Raw genomic sequence first — 16,961 nt, 5'->3', positions numbered from 1 at the left:
ATAGCAAATTTCCCCTGTCAAGTCTTTTCCGTCGATATCTGCACATCATTCTTATACGTTGAATAGACCTCTGAGCCATGATCCTTATCGTCAGTACTCGGGACTGGTGCCATATGTAGTGGTACTTCAGACCTTTTCAACGATGAAACCAGATCTCCCAATCTTATGGGTCCTTTAAGGGAGGAGGGACATCCCATGTTGGGTATAGAAGTAGTATGTTATTTTATTTGCCATCTTATAATGTGATGTTGACTGTAAAAGGATTGTAGGTCTCTTTCGCCGCTAATTTTTACTCCAGTGGAAGAGACAAGACCCCGCCTCAGGAGGTACGGAGCGGCTGATGGTTCTGGTGTGTTGGTCAGGGGCTACCTGAATAGGATTCATAATGAATATAAGTCACGTTCTTGATATGCCTATCCGTGAGGCGGAGACTTCCCGGTTACCCTTGTACTCCAAATTTCTTTTTCTAAGCGAGTAATCACATCCAAACTCGGCAAATCTCACAGTGGTTGAATCTGCAAGGCTGGTTGTGGCAGACAAAAGTCCTTCTGTATATATTGAGCAGTCTTATCTTTTGCAAAAATAGTACCGGTTGCTAGTAATCAAATAAATCGATATTTTTGTTCTTGATGTAACGGAGATCAAACCAACAATACAACATGTATCATGAGAATCTAACCAGTACGGAGACATAAAAAGGCCCATGCCCGTTGCCCAGATGGAAATATGAGCCTATAGAACATCTCAAATATCACTTACCAGAGAAACCCTATTGGGGTGGTCCCCGTTTTGGTAGAATAGTATTAAATTTATTCCAACAGTCCACGCCTGAAGCCACATGATGGCTTGAAGCTACGAACCTGGGTAGCAGTCATCCCGGCAACGGTTCTGGTTCATCTGGAGATTTTTATTCGGCACTACACAACAAAGTCCAGTTCGAAATACCTCTAGAATCTCCTGTATTGGTAAACAACTTGAATAAGTGTTCAGCAAATATTAACGTGGAGGGAATCAATACGGCGCGCAATCAGATATCCGGGGCAAGCCCTAATCAGCCCTAAATTGTTACATGCATGTTATCTGTATGCCGCAATAGGCACTTGGATCCCAAGTATCTCCGTGACTTCTAGATATACAGATCAGAGAAGGCCCCGAATTCATTCATCGAGCTCTATTACATTTCACTAGACCAGATTTCACTCTTGCAAGACTATGGAAGACAAATTCATCCTGTTTACGTCCATCTCGGAAAGTCTCAACTACATCCAACAAATATGTACAAATCAATCAATTATCAATTATCAGCACTACGTCATAGAAAACTATCTACAAATCTAAATATACAGATATACACACACTCATCCATCATCTACTTTACTACTAAACAAATCAACTCAAAATAGCCCACTCCGCAATTGTAGCCCCAGTCCCATTCCCAAACCTCCTATCCGTCTCATCCAACGCCTGATTCCCCTGCACAAACAACGTCGCGAATCTCGGCACTGGTACCGGTGCCAGAAACGTGTAGTTTGTTGTATTACTAGTCGGCAAGGAGATGATATTCGCATCGTTGGCGGCGGAGGAGGCGTTGTACGGTTTAGAGATTGTGATATTCAGGGAGACCATCGAACCTCCTGATCCACCGCGCGAAGAAGTTGTGGCCTCAGAGGAAGAATTATGGAACATGACCGTGATGTTGGTAGGCGGCGCCTGAGCCCAATCAAAATAGAACCCAGAGACAAAACTGGCATTGCTGCCCGTTAAATCAACAGTTACAGAACTTATATTCGCTGCAAATTTTGGTTGCCACTTCGTAGATGCTGCGCCGTCGACGGCAGAAATCGGGTATTGGCCTGGTTGATAGGTACCTGTTGACTTTACCGAGACGCATTGAGCGATATTTCCTGCGACGGTGTTGATGGTTCCGATTTGGCGGTTGGGGACGACTATGCTTGAGCCGTTTGCAGGTAAAGAGTATGTTGTGGAGTTGATGGTGTCCTGTCCCACTTCCACAAAGATACTCTTATTTGTGAAGACCTTATCCGCTGTCGATAATGGGGCAACTTCAGTGGCACGCCGGATCGTGGTATGTGTGTAGTTCGAGGCAGCTTGAATCGGCCATCCGCGCCAGTAGAAAGTACGATATTTAACGCCGGGGATTTGAGGAGGTAGGTTCGGATCGATGTGAAGAACGTCGTCTGGTAGGAGTCGAAGGCCCAAGTAGCCGTACAAAACAACTTGGTTTGCGCCGCCGTGGCCAGTGAGGAATGGATAGGCGGGGTGCGTGCCTCCGTTAGTGGCATAATCGTCTAGTAGTTGTTCGGAGAGTTGGAAGAATGGTCCGCGGAGATAAGGGTCGTAGGAGTATTGGGCGTAAGTGTAGGCTGAGCAGCCGGAGGGGGAGACTTTGTTGGCGACGATGGAGAAGATGGCGTAGGTCATGCCGGGGCCGTCAGGGGATTGCTTCAATGCATACTATGGATGCTAGTTAGCAATAGTCGAGTATTCGGATGAAGGGGACATACATAGTCAAGATCTTTGAGAGCATCGCTGGTAGTGTAGTTCTTAGTATAATCCAACGGAAACGTTGACAGAATCACATCGGCCTGCTTGACAGCGACGCTGTTGTTCATAGTCGTATATTCGAGCGTCACGTCATTCTCTCGAATCACAAGCACATTCTCTGCCATATCTGTCCAGGTCGTGTTCTCATCTAAACCGAATTGTTTCCGGAACGCGTTTGCATTGGCCAACGTCTGTGAAATGAGAGTCATTGTATATCCACCGGCGTCGACATTGTTGGCGTATTCGTCAGGGTCAGTCATGTTGGTAAGCGTATAATAACTTCCATTTTTCTTCAACAGATCCCCATACAAGGACGCAATGGAGTTGTATATGGGGAAATGGACGTTTTGGAAGGTTTCGGTATCACCACTGACAACCCATTGGTTAACCAGAGAAATGCCAATGTCGCCGTTCAGATGATACTCATAATCCCAGCATGGACCTGTGGCAGTACAGTTACCGTACCGTCCACTTGTCCACGAGTAGATTGCAGCATCAGACGAGAACGAGGTCTGATTTTGAGAACTTGTATAGGCCGTCTTAGCATTGGCGAGAGCCTGCGAATACTTTGCTGCTCGATAATTGGTGATGCGTTTGGCAGATTCTGGGAACGCGGCCACCAGGCCAGGTTGCATCCAGACATCGGCATCCCAGAAGATCATACCAGCATAAGAATCAGAAGTCAGACCACCCACGGGGATACTCCAGTCGTTGACGGGGGCATTGTTTACTCGCCGAAGGGCATTTTTGCCAACCGTGTTTTGCAGCAAATAGTAAGGATTGACGACGGCCATGATTGCAGATTCGATAATGAACCTGTCGTCGGGTAAAGTGCCGTTTGCAAGGGTAAAGTCATCGACAGAGTCATCAGGCATGACCTGGGCCCACTCGGAAACGTGTGAACGGAAGAGATCGTCAAAGCCTCTGCGACGAGCAGCCAAGGCAGCTTCTCTGGCGGTGCTTTGAGTGTCAGGGAATGCATCCGTAGAAGCTGCGCCGACGAATTTGTTGATGGTAACAGTACTACCGGCAGTGAAATTGACATTGACAGACTGCGCAATCGAAGAGTCGTTCTGGTGCACGTAGGGCTTGTCGTTGACAAGAGTTGCTGACGAAAAATCAAAAGCATCGTCTCCGTCCAGAGCAGTGTATATCCAAGCAGTCACATTGCTAACGCCGATAGGCTTGACAGCAGTATAGACAAGGTCACTCTCATTTCCCGAAGAGACGAAATCCGTTCGCACAGCGGAGTATCCATCAATGACATTCACCACGGATGCGGAACCATTGGCCGATGGAGTAATACTCAATTGCACAACAGCCTGATTAACATCCAGCTTATTGGCAAAGATCTTATAACTAATATCAAACGATCCGTTGGAGTTTTTGGGAGTCCATTTGTAATCCCACGACAAGGCACCCGCTTTGTAATCATACGTAGTGGTATAATCCGAAATCGTGGAATTATCAACCGTAGCATCGAGATACTCTCCATTCCCGAGGTCCAGAACCAACCCACCCCAATGCGGCACACCGCTAATAGCACTATCACCACCGTACTGCTCCAACCATGGGAAATTCGTCCCATTAGTGGTAGGCTGCAAATCATAAAACCCCGTTAACCCGGCAAACGTCTGTCGGCGCGAAAACAGAGGCCAACCATTAATCACATCGCCATTCACAGGGATATCCAACTCAAAGAATGGACCGGCGCCAGCAACGTTCAGACCAATGTATCCGTTCGCAATGGAGCCGCGGGATTCGTAGTGGCCTTGGTCCAGAACGGTGCTTTGAAGACGCCAGTTTCGTTGGTCCCAGGTTACGCCGGGGAATTGGGTCTCGTAGGTTTCGTAATGACCAGGCTTGCGACTACGAGCTTCCAGATCGGAAGTCGGACCATAAGATCTGAGGACTTGGTCGACTCGGTCGTTGAGAGGGAGACCTAAAACAAGGGGGAGAAGGCACAAGGCCTGGAGGAGCTGCATGTCTATTAGCATATAGTAATTGTCAAGTAGAAGAATAGGGCTCACCTTTGCACCATACATAGCGCCACTCAGTTGAGATATGTACAATCACCTCAGTGCTGATCCCGAACGTGGCTATCTGCTGGGTATTTGTAGATGAGGCGAGGAATAATGAATGATTCCTAATACATGTGCTAGATTTATAAGCCAGCCATCCTGAAGAAATTTCTTGACGTACATAGCTCTGTGTATAGCTTCCCCACAAAACTCCGCAAAAGCATCTCCATGTGACCGTAATTTACGCGGCTATGATCGGCATGTATTTTAATTTGGTCGCTGATTGGTTTATTAACTGCCATGTGCATTCTATACGGGCCGTGCATATACCCGATGCATCGTACGCATAGGTAATTTTGTTAAGATGTATTCATACATACCAGTAATACACTTTCCGGCACAAACTTCTGGGTATTGAAGTATGCATCGTTCATGTACCGAGTACTGGTAGAATATAGAATATACATTGCGGGGAAACGCCACATGGCGCCATGGCTTATGCCGTACAAAGTCAATACGAAAATTACAGGTTAGTCGGATGGCGATCTCCTTCTAGAGTTTTCTGTTGCTTTTCTCGGTGTCCTGCTCAGGAAGGTCAGTGTCCATATACAAATCCGAGTGCTAAGACAAAGCTAACATCATGGACGTGCAAGATCCAAGATGACTAGCGTCTTGCTAGACATCATGCTCACCAACCCTTGCCCAGAGAGATATCTTCAGTTGACTCTCTGTACAATACCTAGCAACGAACTAAGATCTTGTGATTCGTCTGCTACTTTGGGCAATGCACGGAATGTCCATTCTTCTACGTGGCTGGACCCAGTAAAGAAAAAAATAGGATCCTCTCATAACGTGGAACGGGCATTGCAAAGCAGAGCTGAAACTTCAAACTTCATTCCCCGGTTCATGAAGTTCAGCCATACTGAAAGAGGAAGCTGTATAAGCTGAGGAATAAAACTCGAGCCAACCTTGGAACATGACTCGCAAGTTTCGCCGTTTTGACTTTAGGAGATTGCTTGGCTAGCTATTGCTCCTTAGAAGCTTGGTGGCTACTAATAATCCCTACGACCTGTGCGTCTGACTCACTCCTACGAGCTCAAAATGAGCACTTCGTCATACAGAGAGAGCTTTTCCATGACCCTGGTAATGGTGACATGTCTTGTGCCACTGCAACCATTATGAAACTGTGCTCAAGGCCGAAATGGATGTGAGGAAATGTACTCCCGGGCTTCCCCTATAGTACGGCCGTTGAAGAGGACTAATATATGGAATGGAAAGACGAGGTCAAAAGTCATCCCGAACATCTCGGCGACTTCCTTGAGAACCTTCAGGATAAACACCGCTCCATGGCGGTATCGGGCAGCTCTATAAGGTCTCCGGCCACTCCAGGATTGCTACTTCTCGCTTATGTCGAAGGCTGGGCACCAAAGAGCTCCCAAGTGAAAATGCTATGATACATATATGTACTGCAAGCAACATAAAACTCATCTATTAAAGGAGGAAGCATACCATCCCAATCTCACCATACACAGCAACAACACACTTTCGACCAAACTCAACTCTCATCCTCCTCCTCCTCCTCTTCATCCCCATTGATCTGACTATTAATCACCGACTGCCTAGCAGCAGCAGTATTCTGACTCCGTCTTCTCCCCTGCATATACTGCTCTGTAGTCGTTATTGCCCTCTCACCAACATACCTATTCCCCGGCCACTCCGCTTTACACACCGGACAACGCTCAGACTGCTGCATTCGAAAGAAATTCCGGATACAGGTATCATGTAATCGACCCATACAATCGCGATTGGCGCATCGTTGACCCTGTACCGTCAGTACTCCACCAAATACAAACATAGAAAAGAAAGACAAACATACAACGGTGATAATATCCCTACAAGCCGCACAAAACTTTATCCTTTTCCCTCTATTCCCTTCCTCCTCATCATCATTATACGTATCTACCAGCCAACCACGCAACTCCATCAATCCCCGGGGACTAAGGCTATAAAATCCCTTGGCGCTTTTCTGGAACCATCCTTCTTCAACTAATCGTGCCAACATTGTTTCTGCCTGGGGCATTGTGAGTGACTGTGCAGCGCCGTCTTGATTCGTTGCATTCTCTGCAGACGTAGAAGACGAAGAAGACGAAGAAACTTTGGCTAATTGTAAAGCTTGTATACTCGACAACACCATCGCTTCGCTTCGACGGGTATTATACGTCTCGAACATCGCGTCGAGTAACCGTTTCACGAATGCGATTTCGTCGACTGTGTAGCTTGTGGCTAGTTGTGTGAGAGGGTCGCTGGTTGTGTTTACGAGGGCGTAGACGAGCTGTATCGTACTTCCATTATTATTATTATTATTAGTGGAGTTATTGTCTAGAGCGATTTGAGGTTTGGCGCTTCGAATTTCCAAGTCAAAAGGTGATATTGCGCTGTTGGCGGCGGATATGTAGGAGTTGAGATCGGCTTGGGTGATGTCTTCGGCGAGGATTTGACGGTTTTCTTTCGATTATATTCGTGTTAGCTGTATATGTAAGAGTAGTGAACGAGAGAATACCTTGAGCAGAGAAGATAGCAGCTAGGACTGGCTTGGCTTCTTCAAAGGTCATGGTTGATCGAGCCATGAAGGCTTGCAGGAATGCGCGGTTGCTGTCATTGTAGTTGCCTTCGTACATTGAATTCGCCATTTCAATACGAATCTGTTAGTTGATTGATACTAAAAGAAATTCAATAATAGCGCAGAGGATGGTGTCGTGTAGTGTAGAGAGGTACAAATTTTCCGACAAAAAAAGGAATAATGGAACGCGGGGAAGACGCGTCGTATCTCCGCATCATTCATCCACCACAATTACTATTTACAAACAGCTACGGATTTACGATCATAGAGATAACCCACTAACATCAACTTCGGGCTCAATACCATCCACCATATCAGCAATCACTTTCCCCGTGCCCAACGACTGCGAAATCCCCCAAGGACCATGTCCCGTCGCAATGAACACACCTCCTATCTCCCTCCCAACCGCCGTATGATCAGACCTAACACTGATCTGATCGCCAAGCAACTCATCTCTTACACGCGAAACAATCGGTAATCCCGTATTCGAGACGGGACGAAAACACAGTCCCTCACGAATGATTTCCAAATCATCTTCGTTTTCAATGCTTTCCTCTGATGATGCGAGTTTACCCAAGAATTGAACGGCAACTTTTCGTAAGAGGGCCATTTGTTTTTCGTCCATGATCGCTTTTGAGCCTTCTGCTCTTGCGGGTAAGGGGATTTCGCTGCTATTTAATCCCGCGATGTAAATCTCTGCGCCTTCGCGGGAGCAAATCTCTGGACTAAAACCGCCGTGTTCTTCGGGTAAGGTTGTGAAGACGGCGTGGGCTTTGCCCTTGTATTGATCATGTTCATGCAGTAATGTATGACGTGGTGATCGCACTAACAACGAGTACCCAGCCAACGAAGAGATAAGCGGTCGATCTTCTGGTGATGCAGAAGGTTTTTGTAAACCAAGCTTGACCAGGGACCGGCACAGATCACTAGATTTCGACAGGGCAGGTTATATTCCGTTTGAGTCTCGGAGTTAAGCACTGTGACGCTGCTGATGAGGTTGGTCGTGGGATCGGTGGTCACAGAGACAACTTGAGCAGGATAATGCCATTTGACACCGTGGGAGACGGTCGTTTCGTGTAGGAAGTGACAAAGTCGTAGGGGATCACTAGCCTGTCAATAACATCCATCAAAAGGGACTGGTTTCAAAACTCACACTTGAGCAACAGTATCCTCACCACTAATCACCTCAACACGCGCTCCCTTTTGCTTGGTCAACCACTCCGGAACCTCCAACTCCTTAGACGCTTCTCCACTCGCAGCCAAAGCACGACTACTCCCATCAAGTAACCAGTCATACCCGGTCGTCCCATCAGGAGAATTAACATCCAGACTCAACGCCGTCCCCGGCATAAACCCCCATCTCCGATTCCCATCATACTCCGCTGCCAACCGTTTATGCAACTCATACGAGAATTTCCCCAGGGGCGCAAGAGCAGGCGCAAACCAGTCCTTGGCAATGAATCCAGCGGCGTAGCCGGATGCGCCGCTGAAGAGATGATTCGATGATTCGATGATGTGGATTTCGTGGTCTTGGGAGGCGTTGATGCTGAGGTAGTGGGCTATTGAGGCGCCGATTATGCCGCCGCCGATGATTACGGTTGACATTTTGACGTGTCAATAGGGTAGTCAGTTGTCAAGAGCAGATTAGATTCTCCTCTGGGTTCATGGAGGTTGATATAGAAGTGTTCGATGGCCGTGTCGAAAGGCGTCCCCCGCAGCGGGGTGTGCTCAGATAACGAGATGGACATGACAGTGGGTATGGATGAGTCAATTGATAAGCTATTGATTGGCTGATGATACAGTTCCCATCTAGAACTTTTTGTTGAAGTCATTATAGTCATCATAGGACGTAGTCGAATGTGTGCAGCAGCAAGAATGTAGGGCATTGACATAGCTTGAGTGGGGAACCTCAGCTTAACTCCTCCCAATTCTACCATCTCAATTCAACTCTCTTTCACAGCAGATACAAAATGTCCAAAACAATCATCGTCACTGGCGCTTCACGAGGTATGCCCCTCCTACCCATAGAAGAAGAGCATAAACTAAAAGTACCAGGCCTCGGCCTCGCCATATCAAAATACCTCCTCACCACCACCCCACCAAACAACATCATCGCTCTCGCCCGCAGCGCCGAACCTCTACAAGCCCTCAAAGCCGAATTTCCTCACAACGTCGAATACATCGCGGGCGATCTGACAGACCAGAGCATCAGCGAGAAAGCGGTCGAACTAGCACTCACTAAATTCAGTGGGAAATTAGATGGTCTCGTGCTGAATCATGGGGTGTTGGGTCAGGTAGCGGTTATAGAGAAGGCGGATACCGAGTTGTGGAAGGAAGGGTTTGATGTTAATTTGTTTAGTCTGGTTGCTTTTGTACGCTCCTCCTCTCTTCTTCTTCTTCTTCTTCTTCTTCTTCTAAGTCTGCAGGGGAAAAGGGTCTGACTATATTGATACAGACAAAAGCAGCTCTACCGGCTTTACGCAAATCTCACGGTAAAGTCATCTTTACATCTTCCGGAGCAGCGGTCTCGGCAACGACAGGGTGGGCATTATACGGCGCTACAAAGGCTGCTCTGAACTATTTTGCGTTGGCGTTAAGTCAAGAGGAGCCAGATGTGACTTGTGTATCCGTGAGGCCGGGAATGGTTGACACGGAGATGCAGCGAGAAATTCGCGAGGATCATGCAAAGAAAGGGGATGTGCCTGCTGGGTCGTTTACGAGATACGAAGAGGCGCATAGAGATGGAAAGTTGTTGAAGCCGGAACAACCGGGGAATGTGATGGCTAGGCTAGTGCTAGATGCGCCGAAGGAGTTGAGTGGGAGGTTTATATCGTGAGTCTTTACTTTCCATGATTCTTAAGAATGGTTGATATATGCATTGACTATAACTAACGATATACAGATGGAACGATAAGGACCTCGCCGCATTCCAGGACTAATGAACGAATCGAGTCAGCATAGATCATATAGAATGGACAATCAATTGTGACATTAAACAATGACATCAGCCGAAAGATGAAAAGCAGATACACATTATAAGCATTAGATGCAAGCACCTTCATACTTAGCATGGAATGTATGGCATCATCACGCGTCGGGATAGATCGAGAAGGAATATACTCACATTACAGTTTCACTCGACTTGCAAATCAAGCTTTTCTAGGCCTAATCCTGCAAGTCAACAACTGATCAAGCATTCCACAGTGATGGATAAAATATAAGAAGCAATGCATCAGCAGAATAGAGATGTTCGATCATATCTAATCCGAATTTGATAGTACATTGGATTCTTGACATCATTCAATCAAGCAGGAAGCTGATCAAGGGTCGCACGTACGTATTACCTATAGACAAGAAGTATTAGCAACTCCTCATTGAAATCATTGGGGATAAATATTGTTGAATGAAAATTCTTCAGAAAGTCCTTTGGCGGGACAGGTAATCACCACGGTTTTGTAAGATAGGGGCGACACGAAAGTTCATCTTATAGAATAGAGTAACAGAAGAAGAGAAGAACATACCAATTACATATGAGCTGGGTGTATGTTAATAATTGTCGAGAAAAATCAACATGTTGAGTGTAAAAAGAGTAGAGAAGAGAAAGAAAGAAAAATCTCGGAAGAAAATAAAAAGATGGGAAAAAGTGGAGAGCCGCTGGAAACGGCCTAGCGTTGCTTCACTGGCTGAATAAGAAAGCCCCGCGACAGCTTCAACTTCGACTCTTTATCGGATAGCAGATATTACACGCGACTATATTCAGACATCATGTCCGATCGCGAGTTCAGTAAGTTTACTGCTCGTTGTCTGTCGTGTGGCAGATACTGACTGACGCGTACAGCAAATGACGACCTATCGCTTCCAAAAGGTATGTATACCCCTTCTACGTATTTCGTAGCAATATCCTCTATCAGATGTAGCTGACATGTATAGCAACCGTCCAAAAAATAATCACCGAGATTCTCCCTCCCTCCACCGGACAAACATTTGCCAAGGACGCGCGCGATCTACTGATGGAATGCTGCGTCGAGTTCATCACACTCATCTCCTCTGAAGCCAACGATATCAGCGAAAAGGAAGCCAAAAAGACCATCGCGTGCGAACATGTCGAGAAAGCGTTGAGGGATCTCGGGTTTGGAGATTATATCAGTGAAGTTCTCGCTGTTGCGGAGGAGCACAAAGAAGCTTTGAAGGTGGGAACTCTATCGAAAAGAAGACAGATAAGAATATGGCGAATACTGACGACGGTATAGACGCGCGAAAAGAAAGCGAGTAAAATGGAACAGAGTGGCCTGACGGCAGAAGAACTACTGCGACAACAACAGGAACTATTTGCGTCGGCTGGACAAAAGTTCAACGCGGGATCTGAATGAGCTGTTCGCTTTCCGGGTTGTTGTCGAGACCGCTTCTTTGAGCGATTTGTTTCCTACAAGGGTACTTGCCTACGGTCGACGCGGACATAGCATGTGGAGTTATCGGTTGATTCATACGGCAGGACAAATACATGGATGGCGTTATAAATATGGATATAACTGGAGTTTGGGCGTTGCACTGTACTTATCCCTGAGCAATATGTGGCCATATGACATCTGATCGTCATACGAATCCTTCGTCAACGCAAGCAAATACAGCAGCTGAAATTATATTAAATATCCATCCTCGCGCAGTGATGCATCGCATCTGTTGCATTTGGCAGTCGGTTAAAGTCGGTCAAAAAAGTCTAGAAGGATATCTAGAACAAGAGTGGCGCTTGTAGATTACATAGCTACTTATTAACCTAGCAATAACTTACGTATGAATAATCTAGATTTATATGCTAATAGATGCTCACATACAACCAATAAATCCTCAGAACTAAACGACAATCAGATTTTGCGGCGTCTATTCGATCAATTTCTGATGAGGCTAGGGTTGAGTTACATGCAAGAGTGGAGTTATAGTATATACAACGCTACAAAACATTGTAACCATATATTGGAGAGACACTACTTTGTAGGCTATTTGGTAATTTTTCTCTCATGCCTGTTCTCGAAGATCCTTTTTTTTTCGTTTTCTTTTTTCAATAAATCCGCTTTTGAGTATTTGTAGGTGGCCAGAATCTCTACACTGGAGCATCCTTGACAATATTCCTGGACCTTGTGGACATTTGATACAACATACAATCAAGACACCGTTACATCGCTCGTGTGTACACAGAATAAAAAGAGACAATTTGCTCATTTCTGCAAACGACACAATGCTCTTCGCTGAATAGTATATCAACGCCCGTTGTTATGAAGACTGTTACTAAGAACAGGCAGGCTAGAATCGCATCCTTCGACAACCCTCGAATATGATTTCCAACAGTCGGAGAACCGCTGCATTACCATGGGAACACTGGCCTGTCAATAATAAGGAATCACCCTCAATAGACCATTTTCCTCCTGCCGCTTATACTGCTCACATAGAATCGTCATATCAAAGAATGAGTCTGGCAGCAACTCAAAAACCACTCCGCGACTTTCTAAGTGCTCTTCAGACCTCAGACGATCAGGTATACGACGTTGCATGCTCCTTTTCGCATGTCTTTCGCGATCTAGCTGCCAACAACGATACAGACGAATCATTCAGTCCTGTGCCCATCACCCGTTTACCAATCGGAAAGGAACGTGGTCGCTATCTTGCAGTGGACGTGGGCATCACCACGCTCAAAGTCGCATTTATCGAGTTACTAGGTGGCGAAAATGATGAGAATGGGAACGGCAGTCGCATTGGTAGTAGACCGAGATCCATGAGTAATGTGATTCGTCAAGTGAGGCATTCAAGAGTCCGCAGAACGCTGGAAAAGGCGTGGCGGATTGAAGAAAGGTTGAAGCAGGATCAGCCGCATGAGTTGTTTTTGTGGATTGGGAATTGCATTGCTGAGGTGGTCAAGGATGATTTGTTGTCGAATGCTGGGTTGAATGTCGAGCAACCTGCGTTTATTGAGACGGGGATTGCGTTTGGGCTTCCTATCAAGTTCGTTTTGAGCAGTAACCAGAGGGAGGAAGAGACTGACGAGTGATAGGCAAGATTCGTTGGAAGCAGCTACATTGATGCAAACCGGAAAGGGGTTTACGATTGGCACAGACCTGGATCTGAGACAATCCATCTTACAAGGTTATGAACGACATACACGCCGCAGTAGTGGGAGAGAAGATGAAGAGATGACAAGAGCAACAAAGAGACAACGACACTATCTCCTGCCTCAACTCAAAATAATTGCCCTCACAAACGATGCTGTTGCAACACTGCTTTCACTCTCGTACTCGATCAAATCATATCCCAACAGCCGGGTCGCAATGGGCATTGTCCTCGACGAGGGATGTAACGCTACTATCCCCATGACACTATCCGACCTCCATCCATCAAAGTGTCGAAATATCTTAAGTCGGGAACCTACAGCTGCCCAGACACTCGTCAGCACCGAATGGACATTACACGGCGCCTCTGCTCCGCTACGAGAGCACGGCATCATCACCAAATGGGACTTGCAACTCGATGCGCGATCTGCGAGACCCGGATTTCAGCCTTTGGAATACATGACCAGCGGACGATATCTAGGGGAACTCATCCGGATAATCTGCAATGACTATTTCGTGAATGTTTTAGGTATTGCGGAGAAATATCTACCCTCACCACTGGTACAACCATACGCTTTACGAACAGAGACGATTATTAGTACAATTTCAGCACAATTACCGCTCCAAGCACTCGTGAACACGCTTAATCATAGCCACAACCCCACCACAGTGACTGCCGGGGGGAACGATCATTTCCTCCCTCCACCACCATTCCCATCCGAATGGTCATGGACCATCGAAACCGCCAACGCCCTCCGCGAAATCGCGCAGACAGTCCAGACCCGTTCCGCGGCGCTGGTTGCAGCTGCTACTGTGGGATTACTAGCATCAAATCATGAGGTATCCCTCCGTGACCCGAATCTCCCGGTGCACACTTCAGCAACATCGCCGTTTGGGATTGAGACGCAGTTCCTGAGTAGTTCTCCATCGAAGAGTTTTCATGAATTCAGCTTTGGGTTGACGTCAAGACCGTCTACGGGAAGAGGGAAGAGGGCAAGTTGGTTCGGTGGGCCGGAGGAGTTGGTTGTCGCGTATATTGGGAGTATAATACAGCATTATCCGAATTATAAGGAGAATTGTCAGCGGTATATTGATCGATTGTTGATCAAGGGTGGGCCGCAGGAAGGGGGGAAGAGTGTGTTTTTGAGGGAGGCGACGGATGGGGTTATTATTGGTGCTGGAGTATTGGCAGGGATGTTTTCAAGGTGATTTCTTCTTTTGTTGTGTAGACAGGTATAGATGGGTCGGATGTGATTTGTGTGTATAGATTGATAGAGCTGGGTCTGGTCGGGCATCTGTTGATAGCATCCTGGAAGAAATAACATTCATACTAATGTGAAATAACCTATACTTTGGAATATAAGCCTTGGAAAAGGTTCCCAATAGTGATAAATGCTACATAGAGTTGATACATAGGTACCTCCCATTTCTCGCCCAGGTCACTTTTCGATAACTGTAACAGTACTGAAACAGTACAACATGATATCTGTGACAAGCCACCCAAGTAGGGGCACAACATGAGATCTCCTGCCAACGACTCCTGTATGCATAAGAAGGAGGTTTTCGGTAAGGGAGTAGTTTTCCTTGTTCAAGCTTCAGTCTCTGTACATTAGGAAGAGTACCTTTGTTAATGAACGTCTGAAGATACCAAACGACCTTCTGCCATATTGATAATTCCTCCTGTCTAACCAACGGACTAACATCCCATTACAATAACCCTGAGCCTAGATATTGATATGTCCTTGAACTTCAACTGGTATTTCATGTAACTCTATATTCATGTCTATCAAGATCTAAGCCTGTCAAATAACACACTGTATATTCATAAATCATCAGCATCATCATAAGAGATCACTCATTCGGCACCTTGGTCCAAACCCTCGTAATCAGCAAGACCATACCACCTCCTATAAAGTCTAACGCGACCACTAGAGCAACCATTAGTCACTGAACTTCATAATCAGCGGAGAACTTACAGAAAGTAAATGACCACCCAACACCAATAGCATCAATCAAAGGAACAATAGCTGCCGAACTACCAGCTCCGAAGAGGTATTGAACAATGTATTTGGTACAGATGACTTCTGCTTTTTTGGCAGGATTCACCTCTTCTGAAGTTAGCGTAACACTTCTTGAGACAGAGATAGGGGGATGTACCAGCTGTATATGTATTCAACGCATTAAACGTCCCCATCAACCCAACTCCAGCCCAAAATGCAGCTACAATCGGTAACGCCAACCCGCCAATGCCCTCTTGCAACCCCCAACCCAACAATAATAACGAAATCGGCAGAATCACAAACAATCCAATCAGGCCACTATTGAGTCTGTCACCCGGTAAACGAATGCCGTTCCTTTTGGCGATGTAGCGTCTCACGGTCCGGTCTGAGAGACGGCCGCCCACGATACTACCGACGAAGAAGCCGGCTCCAGGGGCAATGTAGAATATACCGCTGATCAAAGGGGTGGTGAGGTTGAAGCGTGGATTTATGACGTGGCGGACTGATGTGAGGATTCCGTATTGAGTGACTGCTAGACAGCCACATGTTACGTCCTTTCTATTTAGCTGCTATCCTTCTCTGCGTGGAAAGAGGAGACTTACGGCGAGCAAGATGTTTGGAGAAAGTAACTGTCGAAACACGCCAAGGGGATTAAATTTCTGTAATGTCTTGTAGAGTGAGAGTTTCTGTGCTCCGGCCACATGGACGACTTCAACCTCTCTCTTGATGCTGGGGATGACGATGATGGATAGAACCAGACCGAATCCTGACATGGCTGCCTGGAGCCAGTAGATATCTCTCCAGTGGCTGAATGTGACTATCACACCACCAATACAGGGACCTGCTACAATCAGTCTACCGTACTATTGCCTTGAAGCGCGATCTTACCGAGAGCAGGACCAGCCACACTCCCGACCATGAAGAAGCCAGTTGCCTGACCACGATACAACTGTCGACACCAACCAATTAGCCTTGATCTTTTCAGCATTGAGAATAGTAATACCGGTTCAAAAATATCCGTAATAACAGTCTGCCCAGCAACCATAAAATAAGTCCCCGTCAACCCACCCACCAACCTCATAGCCGTAAAAGCCGCCAAATTCGGCGCCACCGCAGCTCCAATCGAAGGCACAAACATGAAAAAGATGGCAACATCATAAATCTTCCGTCTACCAAACAGATCACTAAGCGGAGACCATATCAACGACGACAGGCCCATGGCTACCAAGACACCGGCATTGGTTACATCGAGAATCTCCGGGGTGGTTGAGAGGTCGGATGCTATTTCGGGGGTTGCAATGAGCATGGATGTACTGGAGAAAGTGACGACGAGGGTGAGCCAGCTGATCACGAAGAGGATTAGGTATTTACGCCATGTTGGGAGGTCGTAGCCGACTACTACTTTAGGGCTTGTTGGAGGAGGAGTTGGGAGGTCAGTTGGCTCGGAATGAGTTGATGATCCCATGATATCCAATATACCGACAGTTTATCCTCTGCGTACAGACACAATTCGCCGTTCTCGACATGTCGAGAGTAGAGAAACTACAAATCTAGTCAATCCTTGAAGACATCAAGTATGCAAGTGGATTGTGATTGTGGGCCCTTCGGTACAGGCGATATCGGCATATTGCCGACTGCGTTGCCGGCTATATCAAAG

The 16,961-nt window shown here is 46.5% G+C and overlaps 6 protein-coding genes across 9 annotated transcripts, besides 1 other annotated feature; 3 read left to right on the top strand and 3 right to left on the bottom strand.

The window, feature by feature from the left end:
• Window positions 1–1,279: 1,279 nt before the first annotated feature.
• TSTA_104370 (alpha,alpha-trehalose glucohydrolase TreA/Ath1) lies at window positions 1,280–4,767 on the bottom strand. The gene is made up of 3 exons (XM_002486414.1): window positions 4,596–4,767; window positions 2,526–4,544; window positions 1,280–2,475 (listed from the first exon to the last, which is right to left on the bottom strand). The coding sequence occupies exons 1-3, from the start codon at window positions 4,608–4,610 to the stop codon at window positions 1,390–1,392; spliced, it is 3,120 nt and encodes a 1,039-aa protein (XP_002486459.1). The 5' UTR covers window positions 4,611–4,767; the 3' UTR covers window positions 1,280–1,389.
• Window positions 4,768–5,799: 1,032 nt separating this feature from the next.
• TSTA_104360 (FAD dependent oxidoreductase superfamily) lies at window positions 5,800–9,091 on the bottom strand. The gene is made up of 6 exons (XM_002486413.1): window positions 8,360–9,091; window positions 8,185–8,311; window positions 7,490–8,107; window positions 7,147–7,288; window positions 6,463–7,091; window positions 5,800–6,408 (listed from the first exon to the last, which is right to left on the bottom strand). The coding sequence occupies exons 1-6, from the start codon at window positions 8,809–8,811 to the stop codon at window positions 6,142–6,144; spliced, it is 2,235 nt and encodes a 744-aa protein (XP_002486458.1). The 5' UTR covers window positions 8,812–9,091; the 3' UTR covers window positions 5,800–6,141.
• A 71-nt stretch (window positions 9,092–9,162) lies between these two features.
• On the top strand, window positions 9,163–10,281 carry TSTA_104350 (short-chain dehydrogenase/reductase, putative). The gene is made up of 4 exons (XM_002486412.1): window positions 9,163–9,213; window positions 9,262–9,578; window positions 9,662–10,038; window positions 10,109–10,281. The coding sequence occupies exons 1-4, from the start codon at window positions 9,177–9,179 to the stop codon at window positions 10,143–10,145; spliced, it is 768 nt and encodes a 255-aa protein (XP_002486457.1). The 5' UTR covers window positions 9,163–9,176; the 3' UTR covers window positions 10,146–10,281.
• Window positions 9,593–9,622: a microsatellite.
• A 617-nt stretch (window positions 10,282–10,898) lies between the features above and the next one.
• TSTA_104340 (CBF/NF-Y family transcription factor, putative) lies at window positions 10,899–11,850 on the top strand. 4 transcript variants are annotated; one of them, XM_002486408.1, is made up of 4 exons: window positions 10,932–10,990; window positions 11,045–11,071; window positions 11,137–11,396; window positions 11,457–11,850. In XM_002486408.1, exons 1-4 carry the CDS (start codon window positions 10,972–10,974, stop codon window positions 11,574–11,576), a joined length of 426 nt encoding a protein of 141 aa, XP_002486453.1. In that variant the 5' UTR covers window positions 10,932–10,971; the 3' UTR covers window positions 11,577–11,850. The 4 variants fall into 4 exon arrangements, with proteins under 4 accessions (XP_002486456.1, XP_002486453.1, XP_002486455.1 ...); XM_002486410.1 differs by having other exon boundaries at window positions 11,137–11,850; XM_002486409.1 differs by having other exon boundaries at window positions 10,932–11,071.
• A 491-nt stretch (window positions 11,851–12,341) lies between these two features.
• Window positions 12,342–14,599, top strand: TSTA_104330 (hexokinase, putative). Its single transcript, XM_002486407.1, has 3 exons — window positions 12,342–12,456; window positions 12,504–13,200; window positions 13,250–14,599. The coding sequence occupies exons 2-3, from the start codon at window positions 12,536–12,538 to the stop codon at window positions 14,511–14,513; spliced, it is 1,929 nt and encodes a 642-aa protein (XP_002486452.1). The 5' UTR covers window positions 12,342–12,456; window positions 12,504–12,535; the 3' UTR covers window positions 14,514–14,599.
• A 556-nt stretch (window positions 14,600–15,155) lies between these two features.
• On the bottom strand, window positions 15,156–16,769 carry TSTA_104320 (MFS transporter, putative; the record flags this gene model as incomplete). The annotated part of the gene is made up of 6 exons (XM_002486406.1): window positions 15,156–15,232; window positions 15,281–15,412; window positions 15,462–15,858; window positions 15,907–16,145; window positions 16,193–16,253; window positions 16,308–16,769. The coding sequence occupies 6 exons, from the start codon at window positions 16,767–16,769 to the stop codon at window positions 15,156–15,158; spliced, it is 1,368 nt and encodes a 455-aa protein (XP_002486451.1).
• Window positions 16,770–16,961: the final 192 nt, after the last annotated feature.

This window comes from Talaromyces stipitatus, genomic scaffold (assembly GCF_000003125.1).
Source record: "Talaromyces stipitatus ATCC 10500 scf_1105507295511 genomic scaffold, whole genome shotgun sequence".
Classification (NCBI taxonomy): domain Eukaryota; kingdom Fungi; phylum Ascomycota; class Eurotiomycetes; order Eurotiales; family Trichocomaceae; genus Talaromyces; species Talaromyces stipitatus.
This window is presented reverse-complemented; position numbering and strand designations above follow the sequence as displayed.

What these genes read in the sequence shown, in the direction of transcription:
- TSTA_104370 (XM_002486414.1), bottom strand. An exon ending in CTCTCAAAGATCTTGACTAT is followed by an intron (nt 2,476 to 2,525) that starts GTATGTCCCCTT and finishes TAGCATCCATAG; the next exon opens with TATGCATTGAAGCAATCCCC.
- TSTA_104360 (XM_002486413.1), bottom strand. Translation starts at nt 8,811, where the DNA reads ATGTCAACCGTAATCATCGGCGGCGGCATAATCGGCGCCTCAATAGCC. An exon ending in GTATTGAGCCCGAAGTTGAT is followed by an intron (nt 7,289 to 7,489) that starts GTTAGTGGGTTA and finishes ATCAACTAACAG; the next exon opens with ATTCGTATTGAAATGGCGAA. An exon ending in TGCTATCTTCTCTGCTCAAG is followed by an intron (nt 7,092 to 7,146) that starts GTATTCTCTCGT and finishes TATAATCGAAAG; the next exon opens with AAAACCGTCAAATCCTCGCC.
- TSTA_104350 (XM_002486412.1), top strand. Translation starts at nt 9,177, where the DNA reads ATGTCCAAAACAATCATCGTCACTGGCGCTTCACGAG. An exon ending in CGTCACTGGCGCTTCACGAG is followed by an intron (nt 9,214 to 9,261) that starts GTATGCCCCTCC and finishes TAAAAGTACCAG; the next exon opens with GCCTCGGCCTCGCCATATCA. An exon ending in TGTTTAGTCTGGTTGCTTTT is followed by an intron (nt 9,579 to 9,661) that starts GTACGCTCCTCC and finishes ATATTGATACAG; the next exon opens with ACAAAAGCAGCTCTACCGGC.
- TSTA_104340 (XM_002486408.1), top strand. An exon ending in CGACCTATCGCTTCCAAAAG is followed by an intron (nt 11,072 to 11,136) that starts GTATGTATACCC and finishes TGACATGTATAG; the next exon opens with CAACCGTCCAAAAAATAATC. An exon ending in AGCACAAAGAAGCTTTGAAG is followed by an intron (nt 11,397 to 11,456) that starts GTGGGAACTCTA and finishes ACGACGGTATAG; the next exon opens with ACGCGCGAAAAGAAAGCGAG.
- TSTA_104330 (XM_002486407.1), top strand. Translation starts at nt 12,536, where the DNA reads ATGATTTCCAACAGTCGGAGAACCGCTGCATTACCATGGGAACACTGG. An exon ending in GCGTTTGGGCTTCCTATCAA is followed by an intron (nt 13,201 to 13,249) that starts GTTCGTTTTGAG and finishes GACGAGTGATAG; the next exon opens with GCAAGATTCGTTGGAAGCAG.